Genomic DNA, 16,329 nt, shown 5'->3' with positions numbered 1-16,329 from the left:
CAACTTTGTATTAAAAGTGTCATAATTTACCGAATGACGCTTTATGACAACAGTCATAAATATTCATGAAGGCTTATTCATGTTCATGACAGGTGTTATGTCAGTCTTATTCATCCCCCTTCAAATAAATGTTACTGAAGCTAAACTGAGCCTTTCAGTCAGATGTTGAGTTGGCCATGTTTTCACTGTTTGCACATAACTTATCTAAAACCTTTTTTTTTTTTTTTTTTTTTTAGATCCTCCAAGTTGAGGTGATCATATTATAAAGGCACAGAATACCACCCTGTTACTGAAGAAAAAGTCTACAGCAATAACATAGTGGCCATCTTTTGATGTCAACACGGCCCTGACCATTGAGGTGCAGACTTTACTAGACTCCTGAAGATGCAGATTCTGGCAACATGTTATGAGCAGAAATAATGCTGCAGCCAGTGGAAAGACATGACGGTCCATCACATCGCACAACTACGCCACCGAGTTATAATGTTGGACATTTAAAGGCCAAGTCAACAACTCAGACATGTTGAACGACTTAAACCTGTCTTTAACCATAATAATAAAATTCCTATGGTGCAAATGCTCTGCTATGAGGCTTTGGTAGGTAAACTAAACTCCACATACACGGTACGTTTCAAGGTTTTGAGAATATTATCCTGGTACCATTTGCGTGTTTCTAGCAATGTAGTTTCCAAGCTTTTTTTCTGAATTCATGTTGGGGAGATTTAAAAAACAAACTATCGGATTGTTGCTTCCCTCTCGTCTATGCAGAGAGCCGCCTCTTGAAATAATGTTGTAACACACACAAACTATATATTTGACACATCAACACAAAAGCAGGGGAAAAAAAATAAAAAATCATCTCCCTTGCAGGTACAGTCGACACCATTATGGAGGCCTCCCAGTGTGACTATTGTAGGAGGAGGATGATGTTTCTGTCGCAGGCCTTTATTAAACACCAACAACAGCTTCAGCAGGAGGTCCTGGCAGGAACTTCACTTCAAGGCTTCATTTGCAGAGGACCAGGCAAAGAGAACAAAAGAGTAAGCTTGAGGGCTTATGAACAATCCTGACAGCATCGAGCACATTTCACAGAACTGTGCAGCAGTTCAGCCAGCCTTTTTTTTTTTTTTTGAATTTTCCATCAATTTTTTTTTTTTTTTTTTTGCATTTTCCATCAATATAAATGCTCCCAGATGAAGGGCTGAGAGAGCATTGCGAGAGCAGTGTGACAAAAAGGGGAATATTGAAGTTATTCTTTTGATATGTCATTAGTAAAATGCATCAGACCTTTGTGTGGCTGAGCCTCGACAGCACAGCTGAACTATGGCATTGGCACAAAGGGGGCGGCCTTAATAAATCTGGTATTCCACTTGACTTAACTTAGTGCCAGAACACCTACTGTATTAGCTGAATTTGGCTGTCAAAATTCAAAGATTTTCCTGCAAATGTATTTTAACTCCATTTTTCTTTTTTACCATTACAACCACAAACTGCAATCTATCAACAGTGAAGTAAGTAAAATAAGGGAATACTTGTTTTTCAACTTTTTTTTTTATTAATCAATGATCAAACAGCATAAAGATCAAAGGGCACAGCACAGAGGTCAGGGGTGATTCTGAAGATACGATAAGCAGGGTCGGGGTATACAAGAACATTTCAAGAGAGTTTCTGAGATAACCAGAAAGAATGTGAGATAACTGCAAATGTACCAAGACACGGATGTCCACCAACACTGACCAGTGGTGGTGCAGGCGTAGAGCGCAACCCCCATGAGGAGGCCTTAGTCCTCGACGTGGCTGTTGCAGGTTCGGTTCCTGACCTGATGAAATTGTGCTGCATATCTTCCCCTCCTCTCTCATTACACACTTTCCTTTCTGACCACTCTCAAATTAAGGCCACTAGAGTCAACAAAGCCTTTCAAAAAAAAGAAAACATTGATTGGTAAATGGGAGCTACTAGCTGTGTACTCTACAAACCCAGCCTTCATGAAAGAGTGGTAAGCCATGTAGCGTATGTACAAAACCCTATGTGAAGCTGAAAACTGTGTGTCGGACACCCTCAATAAAACGTTTCCACTCTGAAACATAGTGTTGGCAGCGTCATGCTACAGGGAGGCTTTTGCAGAAGGTGGGTAAAGTTGATGAATGGAGCCAAATACAATCTTACAAGTAAACCTTAAAGACCTGAGCCGGACCACGACCTAAACAGGCAGAGCTACAATAATTGGGCTCAGATTGAAGCACAATAACGTGTTAAAATGACGGTTCATGTCTAGACGCTAAACATTTAGTGCATCTGCGCTAACATTTAATTTCTGAAAATCTGAGTGACAGAGCTTTTGACACTGTTGTTATAAGCTGACAAATGTGAAAAAGTTCAACACATATCGACACTTTAGCGAGCCACCGATAAAAAGTTAAACGATTACCAGTTTTAATGCTCCAAACACGGTTTTGCAACAATATCATTCCATTTCTGCAGTAGAGAACTGTACTCTATGCAACACCTGCCACTTAAAAATTGCCGGCTACTTAAATCAGTAACGGTCTACATGCATTTGAATGCAACGCTGATAATTGTTATAGCTTTAACTGGTAATCTCATCCTATGCAAAGTCCATGAAGACATAACACAACAGGTGAACCAACATGTGAAATGTGTTACAGAACCAGACCACCTGTTCAGTTTCTCCTCATATAAGGATTACACATGACAAACAAACAAAAAAAAAAGAAAATAAGTTCAGCACACCACAAAGGCAGCCTGCAGCTGCCACCTCCAGTGTTTAATCTATGCCTGCAGCAGATTGTTGGCTTGGTGTTTTAGCTCTCTTACTCTCACTTTTAAGATGTGTTAGTCAGCCTCTTGTGTTCCTTAAGCGGATAGTGTGAAAGTAGGACGAGAATTAAAAAGCCAAGTAAAAGTTCCCATCCGTTATCTACCATATACCTACTTCCTTGACAACACGCCGTCTCTAACAGCCTTTATTCTGCCTGTTTGGCTCCTCTAATCCGCCGAGCTTTACGTATCAGGCTATTATAAATACTTTAGGTCTGACCACAGTGACTCACTTCACTGACTTTAGCAATTAAATCCTCACCTATCAAACGCCGAGCACGCACAAGACGGGGTGCATTTGCGGCCGTCTGCCTGCAAACGCGAGAGCAGAAATAACAACAGGATCCGGGAGGGGAGAACCTTCCACCTACAGCTAAACACTGATCTCTCTCCGCACTTTTCTCGCTGCCGGTGACGGAAAATTGATCCAATTACGGCGAAAGTTAAGAATTCGAGAGGGGAAACAATCTCGGGCCAAAAAGCGGGGAGACGCGCAGACAAGCAGGAGAAATCACTGAAGCAAGCGAGCCACAGAGCGAGGGAGCAGAAGTGACAAAAAAAAAAGGCACTGGGAAAGCTCTGAGAAGAGAGGAGGATGTTTGAGAAGCAAAGAGGGAGTGGGAGGGCGGCTGTAATTATCCTCTCTGTCTGCCACTGATGTAACACTGCTTATTCCGCTGCCTTTTGTTTCATAGCGGCTGCTAATCTGCATCTTTGTTTATCTGGGTTATAAGCAAGGTCGTCTCTCCAGTCCTCATTCGGCTGAACTCATTGTTCAGTCACATTCACCGAGCGTGCTCCCCACTCAACACTCAAGCACAAGAGATGTGTGCGTGTGTGTGTGTGTGTGTGTGTGTGTGTGTGTGCGTGCGTGTGGCACATCCTGCTCTCGTACTTACACACAGGCCAAAGAAACGCAGGCAGACAAACACAAAGCTGTGCGCCTTTTCTATTGTGGCAAATGTGAAATGACTAAAAATGATACCCACCCAGGTTTTAGTCGCTGCAGAAGAAAGAGACGGCAGGGAAAGCATAATTATTATTATTATTATTATTATTATTATTATTATTTTTGTTTGTGCTGCTGTGATTCCTCCGGGGAGCTGCTCACACAGATTATTGCTATAAAGTGACATTTCAGTGGTTTCTAATGTGACGCCTGGTGTGTGATGAGCTGCAACAAGCTTGACCGATATCATGCGCATCTTGTACATTGCCTTGCAACTCTTTCCATTTTAGTAAGTATCTTTTCTTTTCGCCCCATATTTCTTGGAAGAATGCAACTTAGATTGCATGCAGATGATCATAAAATGCTGCATTGCATGATTCCAAACATACTCGGCCAGTCCTTCAAATAGAATATAAAACCAAAATCAAAATCATTTAAAAAAGGTAATCCATTTCTCTAACTTGATTCAAAACATGAAACTCATATTATATGAACTCCTTAGATGCAAAATGAAGTAGTGTAGGAATTGGCTTATGTTAATTTTGATTATTGCAGCTTATAATTTATGAAGACCCTAAATTCTGTTTCTCAGAAAACTTTAATTTTACATAAGACTCCCCGCGGACGTTTAGAGACATTTACAGATTCTGAAAGTGTGAAGTCTTAGCTTTGTAATCATTTCAAACACATAGACAAAAACAATAATATGTGGCCATTTGAATTTTGGCACTTTGCAAATTAGATTAATGAGAAAACAGGCCTCAAAGTTCCACCCGATGAACTACTTGGGGGTGTTCACAAAGGCTGCTTTTGTGCAATAATGTGCAATAATCCCACCCTCCAGCATTGACTATCAACAAATACTGGAGAGGTGCGCAGACAAAAGTGATATTTGTCTGGCTCATCTAGTTGGAAATATATATTTTTAAAAGCTTTCCACTTTTGTTCCATTTTCCGAGGCTGTGAGCTTCTGTCTTGTTTTGCCTTTTGCCATGGTTTCGTCTGTGAACCCTGAACTTTCATCGACTTGACAGTTCCCTGCCAGACCGTCATTGAGACCATCAATAAAGATTAATGCTAAAGAAGAGGGCTATGTTCAAACCTATAACTGGGAAGTACACAAATTAAATTACTCGAGCCGCAGGGACAGCCACAGCCTCGAGACGACTGCGAAACAAAGTCCGTTCAACTCTTTTGGGGAAAATTCACAAGACTTGGACAGTTGCTGGAGTCAGAGAAATGACTCTACAACTTTCACTGAGTAAACCCACTCCTAGATAAAACACTTCTGAAACTATCAGAAGTGCCATATGGCTTGAGGAGAAAAAGAACTTGACTATTGTTCCTCCTTTTAGAAAACGGTAATCCAGAGTCTGGAGGAAAAGTGAAGGAATCCAGCGAATCCAAGCAGCTTGAGGTCTAGTGCCAGGTCGTCCGAGCGAGGGGCTATTTTGGCTTGTTGTGCTTCCGGTGTGCTTGTTATATCGCTGAGAATACGTGCAAACAACGTCTAAATGGCTATGAGTCTTCTAGGTTTAAATTGGTATGCATTTGCTTTGAGAGCTTTCTCTGCAGGATTTTAGAAATGTATTAAAAGCCTAAACAAAAGCCTGTTTCACTTGATTTTGACAAGCATATTAAATACAGCAGAGTGAGCTGGACGAAAACCCAGAAACACTTAATTACTCACACATGGTCTCTTAAAGATGAGCTGTACAACTGCATAATTCATGGCGCACAAATAACACCAAGATACAGGGCTTTGAGTTCTATTGTCTCACTAGACAAATTTAATGACTATTCTATTTTAAATACAAATTAAACACCTCTCCTCGTCTGCCTCTGTGGCATTCTGTCAGTCCTCCGTCATCTGTGTGTTTTGAAAAAATAAATAAAAAATAAATAAATAAAAAAAACCTGCTGCTGTATGAAAGTATTCAGTTCTGTTAGAAATTACAAATTTGACTAAACACCTGACATTTTACCTCTATGGAAATAAACCGAACTTTGTGGAAGTATCAGCTAAAACGTGAAAACTGTTGTCTTTGTTGTCAAAACCATCCTAAGGCAGGTGACGTCTTCTTTTAATGCATTTACATGCATGTTTCCCTGCCACCAAAAGTACCGTTCCTCCTGCAGAAGCAAACACCTCTCTCTCTCCAGGAGAGCAGTGAAGCCTGCGAAAAACCGTTTAGGAAGAGTCAACAAAGAGTGTGAGGTGCACCGAGCCTCTAAATTCTCCAGATATCCATCGGGCCCAGATAATATCAGCGGAAAGCGAGCGCAATTTACAGAGACCCCATGACACAAGACACAGAGGCAAAAGGATTCACTGCAAAGATGCCGGTTGAATTCAGGGATTCCAGAAATCTTAGTGTACGCTTTGATCTCTCCAACACTGATACGGCAGATACAGACATGTACAACACTGCTGACATCTCTATGGGTAAATAAAGGCATAAAATAACACCATATTTAATTGGAATAATTTGCTCTCACAAAAATGTTGAAAAAAATCTAGGAAAAAATGCTACAATACCAAAATCTTTGCACCAGCGACATCAATATTCATATTTCACACCAAACCCACCCATAGTGTCTGTGGGTCAATCTTAGTTTTGCTTGACTTAAGAACACGATTCAAGTTAAAGTCTCAGTAGCATTTAACAGGCCTTATTAGCTTAAACTTGCTACGTATGAACAGAAAATTGTTTTTCTTTTAATTCCTCCCAAACAACTGGACTCTGTGGCAATTTTCAAAAATGAAAGACTCTTTATATTTTGTTTACCATCCTGCTTGCTGTCTGTGCTAAAAGTTAAATGAGCTTCGACACATACCATATTCAAATTGAAGGGAAATTGAAAATTACCGATTACAAAAGCAGTAGTTTGTAGGAATTGTGACCAACTATAAAATGTCATTTTAAACAAATAAAATATGCGTAAGGTGCACTTATTTTAAAGGGATTGCTAAGCGTACAGATAATTTCACCTCAAGTGTTTTTGTTCAATTAATTTTTTTCACTACATTACTTAACTCAAAGTGAGAGTTTCATTTTTCCCCTTAATTCTTCACTGTGAGATTATGCCTGATAGAAAAATAATTTTAGTTTTAGGTCTGTGACTGGTCTTTTATCTCTTCTCTTTTTTCTTTTTTCTCTCAACATGGCATCCAACAACATGGCACAAAAGCAAAACTAGAAGCAAAAAAAAATAGTTTTGAAAAGTAAAAGATAAAAAAATATATATGTTTTTAAATAATATCAAAGTGAGTTCAGTTATGGGAGGAATACCAAAGCCAAGCTTGATTCTGATGTTTGTGAAATGCAGAGCTCTTGTACAGATCAACTATTACCGCTTTCTTTTTTTTTTATTCAGTAGTCTCTTTTCTTTTTACTTGCTACAACGTTCCAAAAGGTTCGCAGAGAGCCTTTCAGAGCAATAGTAAGCTCAGACAAAGAACATGTTGAATGAATTTTGTTTTACTGAGTTATTATGTGGCAGGTAGCACAGGTCAGACACAGATGCTCTCACTACAGAGATGAATATCGTCGAGCATAGAGCCCTGCTATAATAGTTGCCATGGAAACTTTTAAACCATAATCTGCTATTGCTATCAAGATTACTTTGTACTGTAGATGGTAATATACCTTGTGTCTACGTGTAGTAAATCAAAACAAAGATTTTCCCACCGCGGAGAACGGCTCTAATAGCGCGTTGCAATCGGAAAGACAAATAAGGTCATTTTCCGTTTTAAACCATTATTGTCCTTAAATATAAAAATAAAATCTAAACATGACATGGTTCTCTGTGTGTGCGTTCCACCCTTTTAGCTGGGAGCGGATCAATTAGTGTACTGTTAGCTAATCATGCTGCCTGTGGCTCTTCTGCTGTAAAATCAATAAGTGGCTGAAAACCTGTGTGCCGCCGAGCAAAACGCTGCAAACGGAAAACACGTACATGAACATTTCTCTGGTTTCCCTCTCGTTCCATTCCTGTGCTCCCTGCCGTCTTTCTTTATCACTCAAACATTAACAAGCTGAACTGGATTTGGGTGGTTTTACAGTAAGAGACACTGTGACAAGCAAACAGACGGTTTAATAAACAGGGGAGGGGAGACCCAGGACAGTGATTTACCTCCCTGGCAGGTCTTTCCAGTGGTGGGTGACTGGAGAGGCACTCCACTGATTAATGCACTGCATGGTTGCAGTCAGTCACCAGTCTGAGGATACTTTTTTTTTTTTTTTTTTGACATGATAATCTGTTAATTTAATCACAGAATCACTGCAGCAGTGTTGTCAAATACTTGCTAAAATAGCAATCATTGAGCCTTTATCCACATGAAGCCACTTGATTTCATTTCAAATTCAACTTTCCGCGATGAAGAATTCGACTGAACGATGTTTGGACTCACAGGGTGACTCGGTGTTCTCCAATACGTCTGGGTGGCTTTGTCGTACTGCTGCATCCGTTTGTCCATCTGTCTTTCGTTGTGCTGTAACGAAGCGGACGTCCTCCGATGGCGGCACCGACATCTAACTTGCTGACCTTCGTATGGCTAAAACGCAGGGAGGGAAATAGAGAAAGTTGTGCTCAATTTGTGACAGACTGGCTCAAGAAACATGAGACACTTTGGTGTATAGTAATAGACAAAGGCTCTGAATTATACAGACTGAAATATATAAACATGTCAATGTCATGTGGCAAGCGGCAGTGAGACCCCATGCTTTGTAGTTATAAGTGTGTACAGCCATGATTCTGGTTAAATTTTTCAACATCCGTCTATTATCAAAACATAAACTGGTTGACTTCCTGGTATGGTACGTACATTTTTTTTTTTTTTTACTAGTCTGACATCAAGGTTATTCCACACATCTTTATAGTAAAAAACATTTCTTATATTTGTTTGGGGTTACTGTCTGTTGTGTCCAGATTGATCGATGTAGCAGTTGATTTGAGTTGAAGTTGAAAAATATTGAATTTCTTGATCTTGCTGATGCCACTGGTGCAGTTCTCTTAGATTTGAAAACCGCACATTGAATCCTACAAAAAACTTTTAAAAATACCCCTCGATCTTTCTCTCATCAGACCGTAAAGGCCTTTAGCCTGCAGATTTCAGTCATGTTTGAAGGTGATGATTGGGTGCCCGTCTATGTCACGATTCACTAAAAGCTCCCGTCACAGTGGACAGCAGTTTTTGTTCCAGCATCTTGAAGTTCCTGATCAGCTTGAGCCACAGTGAGCTTTGGGTTGGTTCTCATCATTTAAGCTGATTTCCTTTCATCCGAGTGAAATGGTTTGGGTCAGATGGTTAAAAGTTTGACAGGTTTTTCAATAGAACAATAATCTCAAACTAGAAAATTCCTGAAGAAATTTAACCGGGGCCTGCCAACGTGTGCCCGTCGGTTTGGACCCAGCGTTCTGATGCTAAAAAAATTAGCATCAATGCTAAGCTTAACTAAAAAATTAAAAAGTAGCATGTGAAAAATCACAAGAATATTGACTAACATGGACTTGCACCATCTGGTATGTTAAAATTAGTGCATAAGCTAAAATTAACCAAAATGCTAATGTTGGCCTAAATGCTGCCAGTAGCATGTGGAGCACCACTAGCATGTTTTAATTTCACTTGCTCCATTCAGTATACTAAATATGTCTAATTATTAAGAAAATTAGCTAATAGCTAATTTTAGGAAAAATGCTAATGCTAATGAACTGCCTTGCTGCGCAAGTGCACTAGAGGGGGGGCAGTGAAATGCTAATGTTTGTGCTAATGTTAATGAACTGCCTTGCTACAGCCCTCCTCTGTAATAATTGAGTGTTCCACCATGTTGTAGTTCTGACCTTCTGCTCTGCCCTCTGTATTAAAAGTGTTCTGCCATGTTTAGAACTACAGAGTCTTTGTAGTCCAAACCAGCAGCTCTGCCTTCTCTGTATTCTGTTGCTATAGTGATTAATCCTCTGTTAACTGTCATGTGTGTGTGAGACAGAGAGGTGGAGAAAGATTCCTATCTTTATGAGACACCCAGTCAGTTTTGATGAAAAAAGCAGTCCAAACAACTGCTTCCCGTTCAGGATCCGTAAGGCCGATCTGAAAACCGTTTGAAGCGTATGAGAGGGCTATTTGTCATCTCCAATAGTCCCGCGACTCATATCTGTAGCTCACTCACAGAAATAGCAGCAATGAGAGAAAAATGGTGTGCGCTCAGTTCTGAAATTTTTCAGAAAAGTCTGAAAATGAATGGACGAGAGCCTGACACTGTCGCATGATTTCACTCTGAAGCACCTTGACAGAAAACTGTCAGCCCTAGAGAAATTTTCAAAACATTTTACGGGAGCAAGCATGCATATCAATGTCATGACTGACTTTCATATCAATAGAGCAATTTTTGCAGCCATGAGAGCGATTTCAAAATTATTTTGGGGTCAAAAATCCACTCCGTTACTCACTCTAAAGGAGCGGCAGTTTGTGTCAGTTACACTCTTCTTTCCGGCAGTTGGAAATTTCGCTCGTTTTTCGCTTTTTACGTCGCCATCATAACTCTGATCCCCAATAAAAATGATAGCTCCAATCTCAGCATCGAGCCATGTGTTTTGATACCTTTTTTGTGAGTGTGCACGCAGCGGTACAAGCTGCAATAACGGTAATGGAAGAAGAAGTTATAACTAGAACATTTCTGATGAAATTTAAACGGGGCCTGCCTGTAAAAAGTCTAGAACAGGTAGGAGGAATGAGGCAGAAACAAATCTGTGCTTCACTAATCCTCCTGGAATCTGTTCTGGTTAAATAGTTAACATTTCCAAACAGCACCATATCTGATCTTTCTTCAAAATAATCATTGTGTCCACGTTATTTTATTTGGCATCCTAGACAATATTATTCCTGTAATAAACAGTTTTAGATCCTTTAATGCAAAGGTGCAGCTTATGTCACACACTTAAGTCTCAGAATAACCCCCATCTGCTACTGCATAAAGAACATACAATATATTTGGGGAGGGGGGGTATGTACACCAACATTTTCACAGAAGGACACAGTATAGCTAAACAGATTCGACTAATGTAACGAAAAAACAATCTGAACAACATGTCAATATTACTTTCCAACAACTTCCAGAACCGTTTTATTTCAAAGCTGATAACTGACGGTGTATTAAGCAATCTGTACATATAAACAGATCGCAATTCATCTCCTGTACAGTAGGTTTATACCTCAGCTAACTAGAACCGCCATCGCTCTTTTTCTCCCGGCGCCCGTTAGTTCAGTTGCTATGACCACGGTAAATAAAACACAAAAGGAAAAGGATTAACGGAGTGTTCCGCCATGTCTGTAGTTCTAAAGAGCAGCTCAGGGGCAGACGAAAGTCTACGTCTATTTTGAGTGGCACTGTTTTGTGTCAGACTTTTGTTTTGAGTTGAATTTGGCTCGTTTTGTGTTAATTATGTCGCCACAGTTACTCGAAATGCCAACAAAAGCAATAGATCCCCTCATGGGATCGAGCTGCATGTTTTGATATATATATTGTGAAGGGGGCACGCAGCGGTACGAGCCACATTGACGGTACTAAGAAGAGGCCGTTATTTTGAGGTGTAGAACAATAGGTGCCTGCCTAGATGCATTACATGGGAGGCACCTATTGTTAATGCCTGGAGGCTAACCACTTAAAACGAAACACTTCTGACAAGTGTAAGAGTTGACTATCCAGACTGAATTATGCCATGACCAATGCAATAAACGTGTGCATGTCTTTATTTGAGCCCGTTGCAAACCTGCATGGGTCAGCCAGAACTGCACTGAACTCAAGCTTGTGCACCTAATTCTTGTTTCTCAAACTGATTTGAAGTATTAATTCTAGAGAAAGAACTGTTAAACTGCATCATTAAAAGCTTAAAGACAACATAAGCAGATGATGCAAGTATGTAAGCTTCTAGCAGGCGCCAGTATAAATAGTAAGCCCACCATGAAATATTGATATATGCTGAGGAAAATAGCAGGTGTAGTCGTTTATCAAGTAAAGATCTAGATGAAAAATGAACGCTGACTGGAGGTAAATGTTGCTTAAACTTATTTCAAACCAAAGTGAGCCATTATTGAGATATTATTACCATTTCTTTGGTTAGTGTAATAGATTTTTAAAGCATGTATTTCAAAGATAAACAGTACAATACAATATACAATCACTTTCAAACATTAACATATTTGTCAGAGACCCCTGACAACCTCTCCATCAACTCTCTGCGTCAATATAACAAACTACTGCTAAGATTATGTACATTACATAATGACACTCATTTTAAAAAATTGTCTCATTTTTTTTGTATTTATATTTGACATAATTTATATGTTTTATCACACTAAACTGTAACTGATCCCAGTAAAAGGCCTCATTTTATTACACCCCATCTGTCTCACACTAAAATAAAAATACATTGATTTAATTTGATTTATATATATATTTTTATCATGCATCAGAATATATTTATGGTCTTCTGAGATACTATTTCAGACTTCAGATACAGAATCAGCTCACTGCGGAAGAAAGCCAGAAGTCAGCAGATTATTTAAGCTTTGATGAGAATTTAAGGACATGATTGGAAATTCAACGTGAGCCATCCCAGGTTCAAAGAGAAACGATTACATGATAATTTAGATATAATAAGTAAAAAGATTGGGGGAACCACTGGCTAAAACCCGAGGCTGCTTTTGGTCAAGTGGGACTTTAATAGCATTTTTCAGTTTCTAATAGCTCTGCTTTTCTCTCACATTTTTCAATCTCGGCCCTCCAAGTACACACACAATTTGGTCTAAAAAAATAAAAAATAAAAAATACATCTTGCTGTAACGCACACCTCCATTTTTTATTTTTATTTTTTCCTTTCTCCATTATGTTGCATTCAGTCAGCTGTTACCGGCTTCAGCCCCTTAACAGTTTCAAACAGCACACCAATTTCAGAACAAACACCCAGACATTGACTCACTGATTCAGGTGGAACCATCAGCCTTCATGGACTCAAAAACAATCCTGCTGGAATTGCTAGTTTCTCTCACTCAGCCTGCACCCTAAAACTCTTTCGCCCTGTCGTTTGGCTCTTTTTGCCCCTCCTGTTCATGAGTCTGTTGTTACGTGTAAAGAAATCAGAGCGGGAAAAAAATAACACCCAAGTTTTTTTCACCTAAGTTTGGATTCCCTCAAGAAAAGAAACCTCAGTCAGTAAATTTTCCTTTGTTTTCTCTTTTCACTCTAACAACTTTTAAACTCATTAAAGCCAGCCAGAGAGCAAAAAAAAAAAAAAAAAAGTGTTCATTTGTCTCTTTGATTGTTGGAAGTTAAGGGTGTAACAATATTGTGCAGACTGAAGAGCTTTGGGTGGTTGTTAATCCTAATTGGCCAGACAGCATGTTACAGATAAGCTGGTGGATAGGTCCTTGCTTTGACATTTTGGTATTTCTCACTGTGGCAGTGATTTGAATAATGTCAGCCATGCATATGATGATTTTTTTTCTTTTCTTTCTTTTTTTTTATTGGCTAACGAGAGAACACTAATGAATGTTAGAGTGGAAATGGAGCCAGTCAAAATCAAACAGAATAGATGTTGTTTGAAGGCTTGAGCAACAGTGCATGTAGGGCTGGTGCAAAATAGCCATCAATTTAACCCCCCCCCCTCACACACACACACACACACACACACACACACACACACACACACAAAATGAGCAGCGTCACTACATGACTTCTCTATCCGTTTGGCAGCTTAGCAGCAGCAGCGCTGTCACACTGGATGATGTAATCAAAGTATTGTCTGTAATATGCTCCTTTTGCACAATCCAAGCAGCATAAACTGTGCTGACTAGGAGCATTTCATTGGCACAGATCTCAAAGACACACTAACAGGAAGGAACTGAACAGCTGACAGAGAAACAAAGTGCTTGCAGCACATGAGCTAGATAATAATAATAATAATAAAAAAGTGTGTGTTTTTACACTCTTTATGTTCTAATGACATTAAAAGTATATATGTTTTCAAAATCTTTTTGTGTCTTTCCATAAAAATAAAATAGTCGGTTATGCAGAGGTAATTTAAAATGTTTATCAAATGTTGATTTGGATAATACAACACATTCAATTACACATCATCTTTACAGCCAATTATTTTCAGAAATCAGAAGGAAGGTCTGATATTTTTCATTATATATATATATATATATATATATATATTGGAACATCTATCAAAATTATGAGTTTATATTCAGTTTTGTCATGTCGTAGCCAAAACTTTTATGTGGCAGACCAATACAAACTACAGCAGAATCAAGTAAACCATAACAAAAAAAAAGGAAATGGGTTTGATTTTTTTAAAATTCTTTTTTACAAACAAAATTTTGAAAAATGTGAAAGCCATTTGCTTTCCAACATCCTAACTCCAATACCTCTAAATATAAGCAGCGTTCTGATGCTGACTTTCTTTCAAAAGTGACTTAATCTGGAAACAGAGACTATCTTTGTGTGATTTGACCTCAGCAAAATCCAGCTGTTCTGTAAAAGCCTCAGATGTTTTGTAGAGAGCATAAGTCAACAACAATTTGTGAAGTTCAAAGCAGGGTTAGGTTATAAATCAATGTGCCAAGCTTTGAATATCTCATAAAGCAATCCTCTGTCAATTATCAAAAAAATTGACAGAAAATTGGATTGTGTGCACACTTAACACACTTAGCAAAGCATGGCATTCACCTAAACTGACAGGGCAGACAAGAGAAAGCAGACAAAAGGCTTATTGTAACTTTGGAGGTCTGGTGGAAGAGCACGTCGACAAAACGACCATTAATGCTGCTCTCTGCAAATATTTTCTGAATGGAGGCGCAGCAAGAAGAAAGCCATTGTTAAACGAAAGTCTCGAGAAGTTTCCCAGAACATAGCACGACAAATAGCTTTTCAGCCACCACGCAGAAGCCTTCCTGCCCCGAACATATGCTACTGTGAAACACGGTGACGGGCTCATGTGGCGGAAAATGAGACAAAACTGCTAAACTGCTATTTTGACAATCGATTCTGTCACCAGTTTTATAACAATAGTATTCATCGTGTCGAATATCTCTCCAGATTTTCCGCAGTTTTTGCTTCGTGGATGATGAAGACTGTTGCACTTTGCTCCCATGCAGACATTCACAAAGTGGAGCTCCTCTCTCCATCTTAACTACTGAAAGATGAAGTCCATCACACCTTTCATTTCTTATTGGACTTGATTAGGAAGTTGAGTACAATTTCCTCAAAACATTCTGGCTATTTAGTTTTAGACTTTATTCCAGCCTGGAAAAAAAAAAGCTTCTTTTTTTTATTTGAGTGTATAACATAAAGCAGAACAACAACACCTATCTAGGCTCTAATGAGTACATTATGAGTATATGTATCAATCCTGTTCATACCAACTCACCATTTGATTGCACTGCTGCTGCTGCTGCTGATGTTGCTGCTGATGTTGTAGCTGTTGGCACTGCAGAGTGAGCAGAGCTATAGTCTTGTCTCTACCCCTCAGCTCCTCCCTGAGCACCTGCACTTCCTTAATCAGAGCCTCCATCTGAAAGCACAGACATATACAGCATGAAGTACTACTAGCAGACAATATTAGATGGAGGGGGGAAAACATTGTACATTGATTTGTATTTGGTGCAAAAACATTGCAAAAAACCTCAAGTTTCTTTACCTGTGACACAGCGGTATCGTCTTCCGTCTGCTCACAAACATCTGCTGGAGACCCTGTTTCTTCAAGCTTGAAACAGAAGAAACACACGCACACACAGAGGGGGGCAAACAAACAGATGCGGAGAACAAAGTGAGCTGAATCAATTGCTTCAGGCATGCCTCAAAAGCAATATTTCACAGCCGTGAAAGAACCTCATTCTTCCGCACAGACTCTCCTCTGACCCTGATCTGCCAGCCAACGGTGCTGCAAACCAAAGGCACAGTATGGGATCGAATATTCAACATATTTATTTTATTGAATCCAAAAGCTGTCCTCACCTCAGGGAGCTTACGCAGGAGCAGCGGTTTTTGTGGGCGTTTCTGCTGACAACACCACCGAACAAATTTTTTTTGTTTGTTTGTTCGAAGGTATATACTCCAGTAATAGTCTTTTCTTGTTGTCAAAATTCGAAAGAAAAAAAAAGAAAAATCTTGTCAAAAATTTAAGACAAAATGTCAGTTACAGTTATTCCAAGTGGAAATGTAAGGCGTCAAATGGCATATCTTATTCTGTCGCGAAAGGTGTTCGGTCTTTATCGTTCTGTCACTCAGTTGCGAGAGCACGTTAAGTCTGGCGCTCGTTAAAGTTGCGCTGGAATTGTGCAGCTAAATCTGAAAGAACTTTGAATTTCAGAGCAATGTGCCAAAGATAAATTTAGATTCAGCAAGAGGAGGCTTCCTTGCACAGTGTGTGCCTTGAGCTCAAGAGAGAGAGAGAGAAAAAAAAAAAACATGATGAGTTTGTTAATGGTGAAGGAAACATTTTTGCACCTGAGGCAATGCAATCGAAGGGTTTGACTTTCT

The 16,329-nt window shown here is 39.3% G+C and overlaps 1 protein-coding gene across 5 annotated transcripts in view; it reads right to left on the bottom strand.

Moving 5' to 3' along the window:
* ccser2a (coiled-coil serine-rich protein 2a) overlaps positions 1–16,329 on the bottom strand; it is a 60,741-nt gene that overhangs the window by 12,590 nt on the left and 31,822 nt on the right. For all 5 annotated transcript variants that reach the window (XR_001661329.1, XM_016668024.1, XM_007545449.2 and 2 more), the window contains exons 7-9: positions 15,488–15,553; positions 15,218–15,361; positions 8,202–8,345 (exon numbers count right to left, since the gene is read on the bottom strand). Coding sequence is in view for 4 of the 5 variants with exons in the window: in XM_016668024.1 (XP_016523510.1) it covers positions 8,202–8,345; positions 15,218–15,361; positions 15,488–15,553 (354 nt within the window). In the remaining variant the exon portion in view is untranslated. The remainder of the gene's footprint in view (positions 1–8,201; positions 8,346–15,217; positions 15,362–15,487; positions 15,554–16,329) is intronic.

The sequence above is a fragment of the Poecilia formosa genome, unplaced genomic scaffold (assembly GCF_000485575.1).
Source record: "Poecilia formosa unplaced genomic scaffold, Poecilia_formosa-5.1.2 Scaffold12, whole genome shotgun sequence".
Taxonomy (NCBI): Eukaryota; Metazoa; Chordata; class Actinopteri; order Cyprinodontiformes; family Poeciliidae; genus Poecilia; species Poecilia formosa.
The sequence above is the reverse complement of the archived record's forward strand: the minus strand, read 5'-3'. Positions and strand labels throughout refer to the sequence as shown.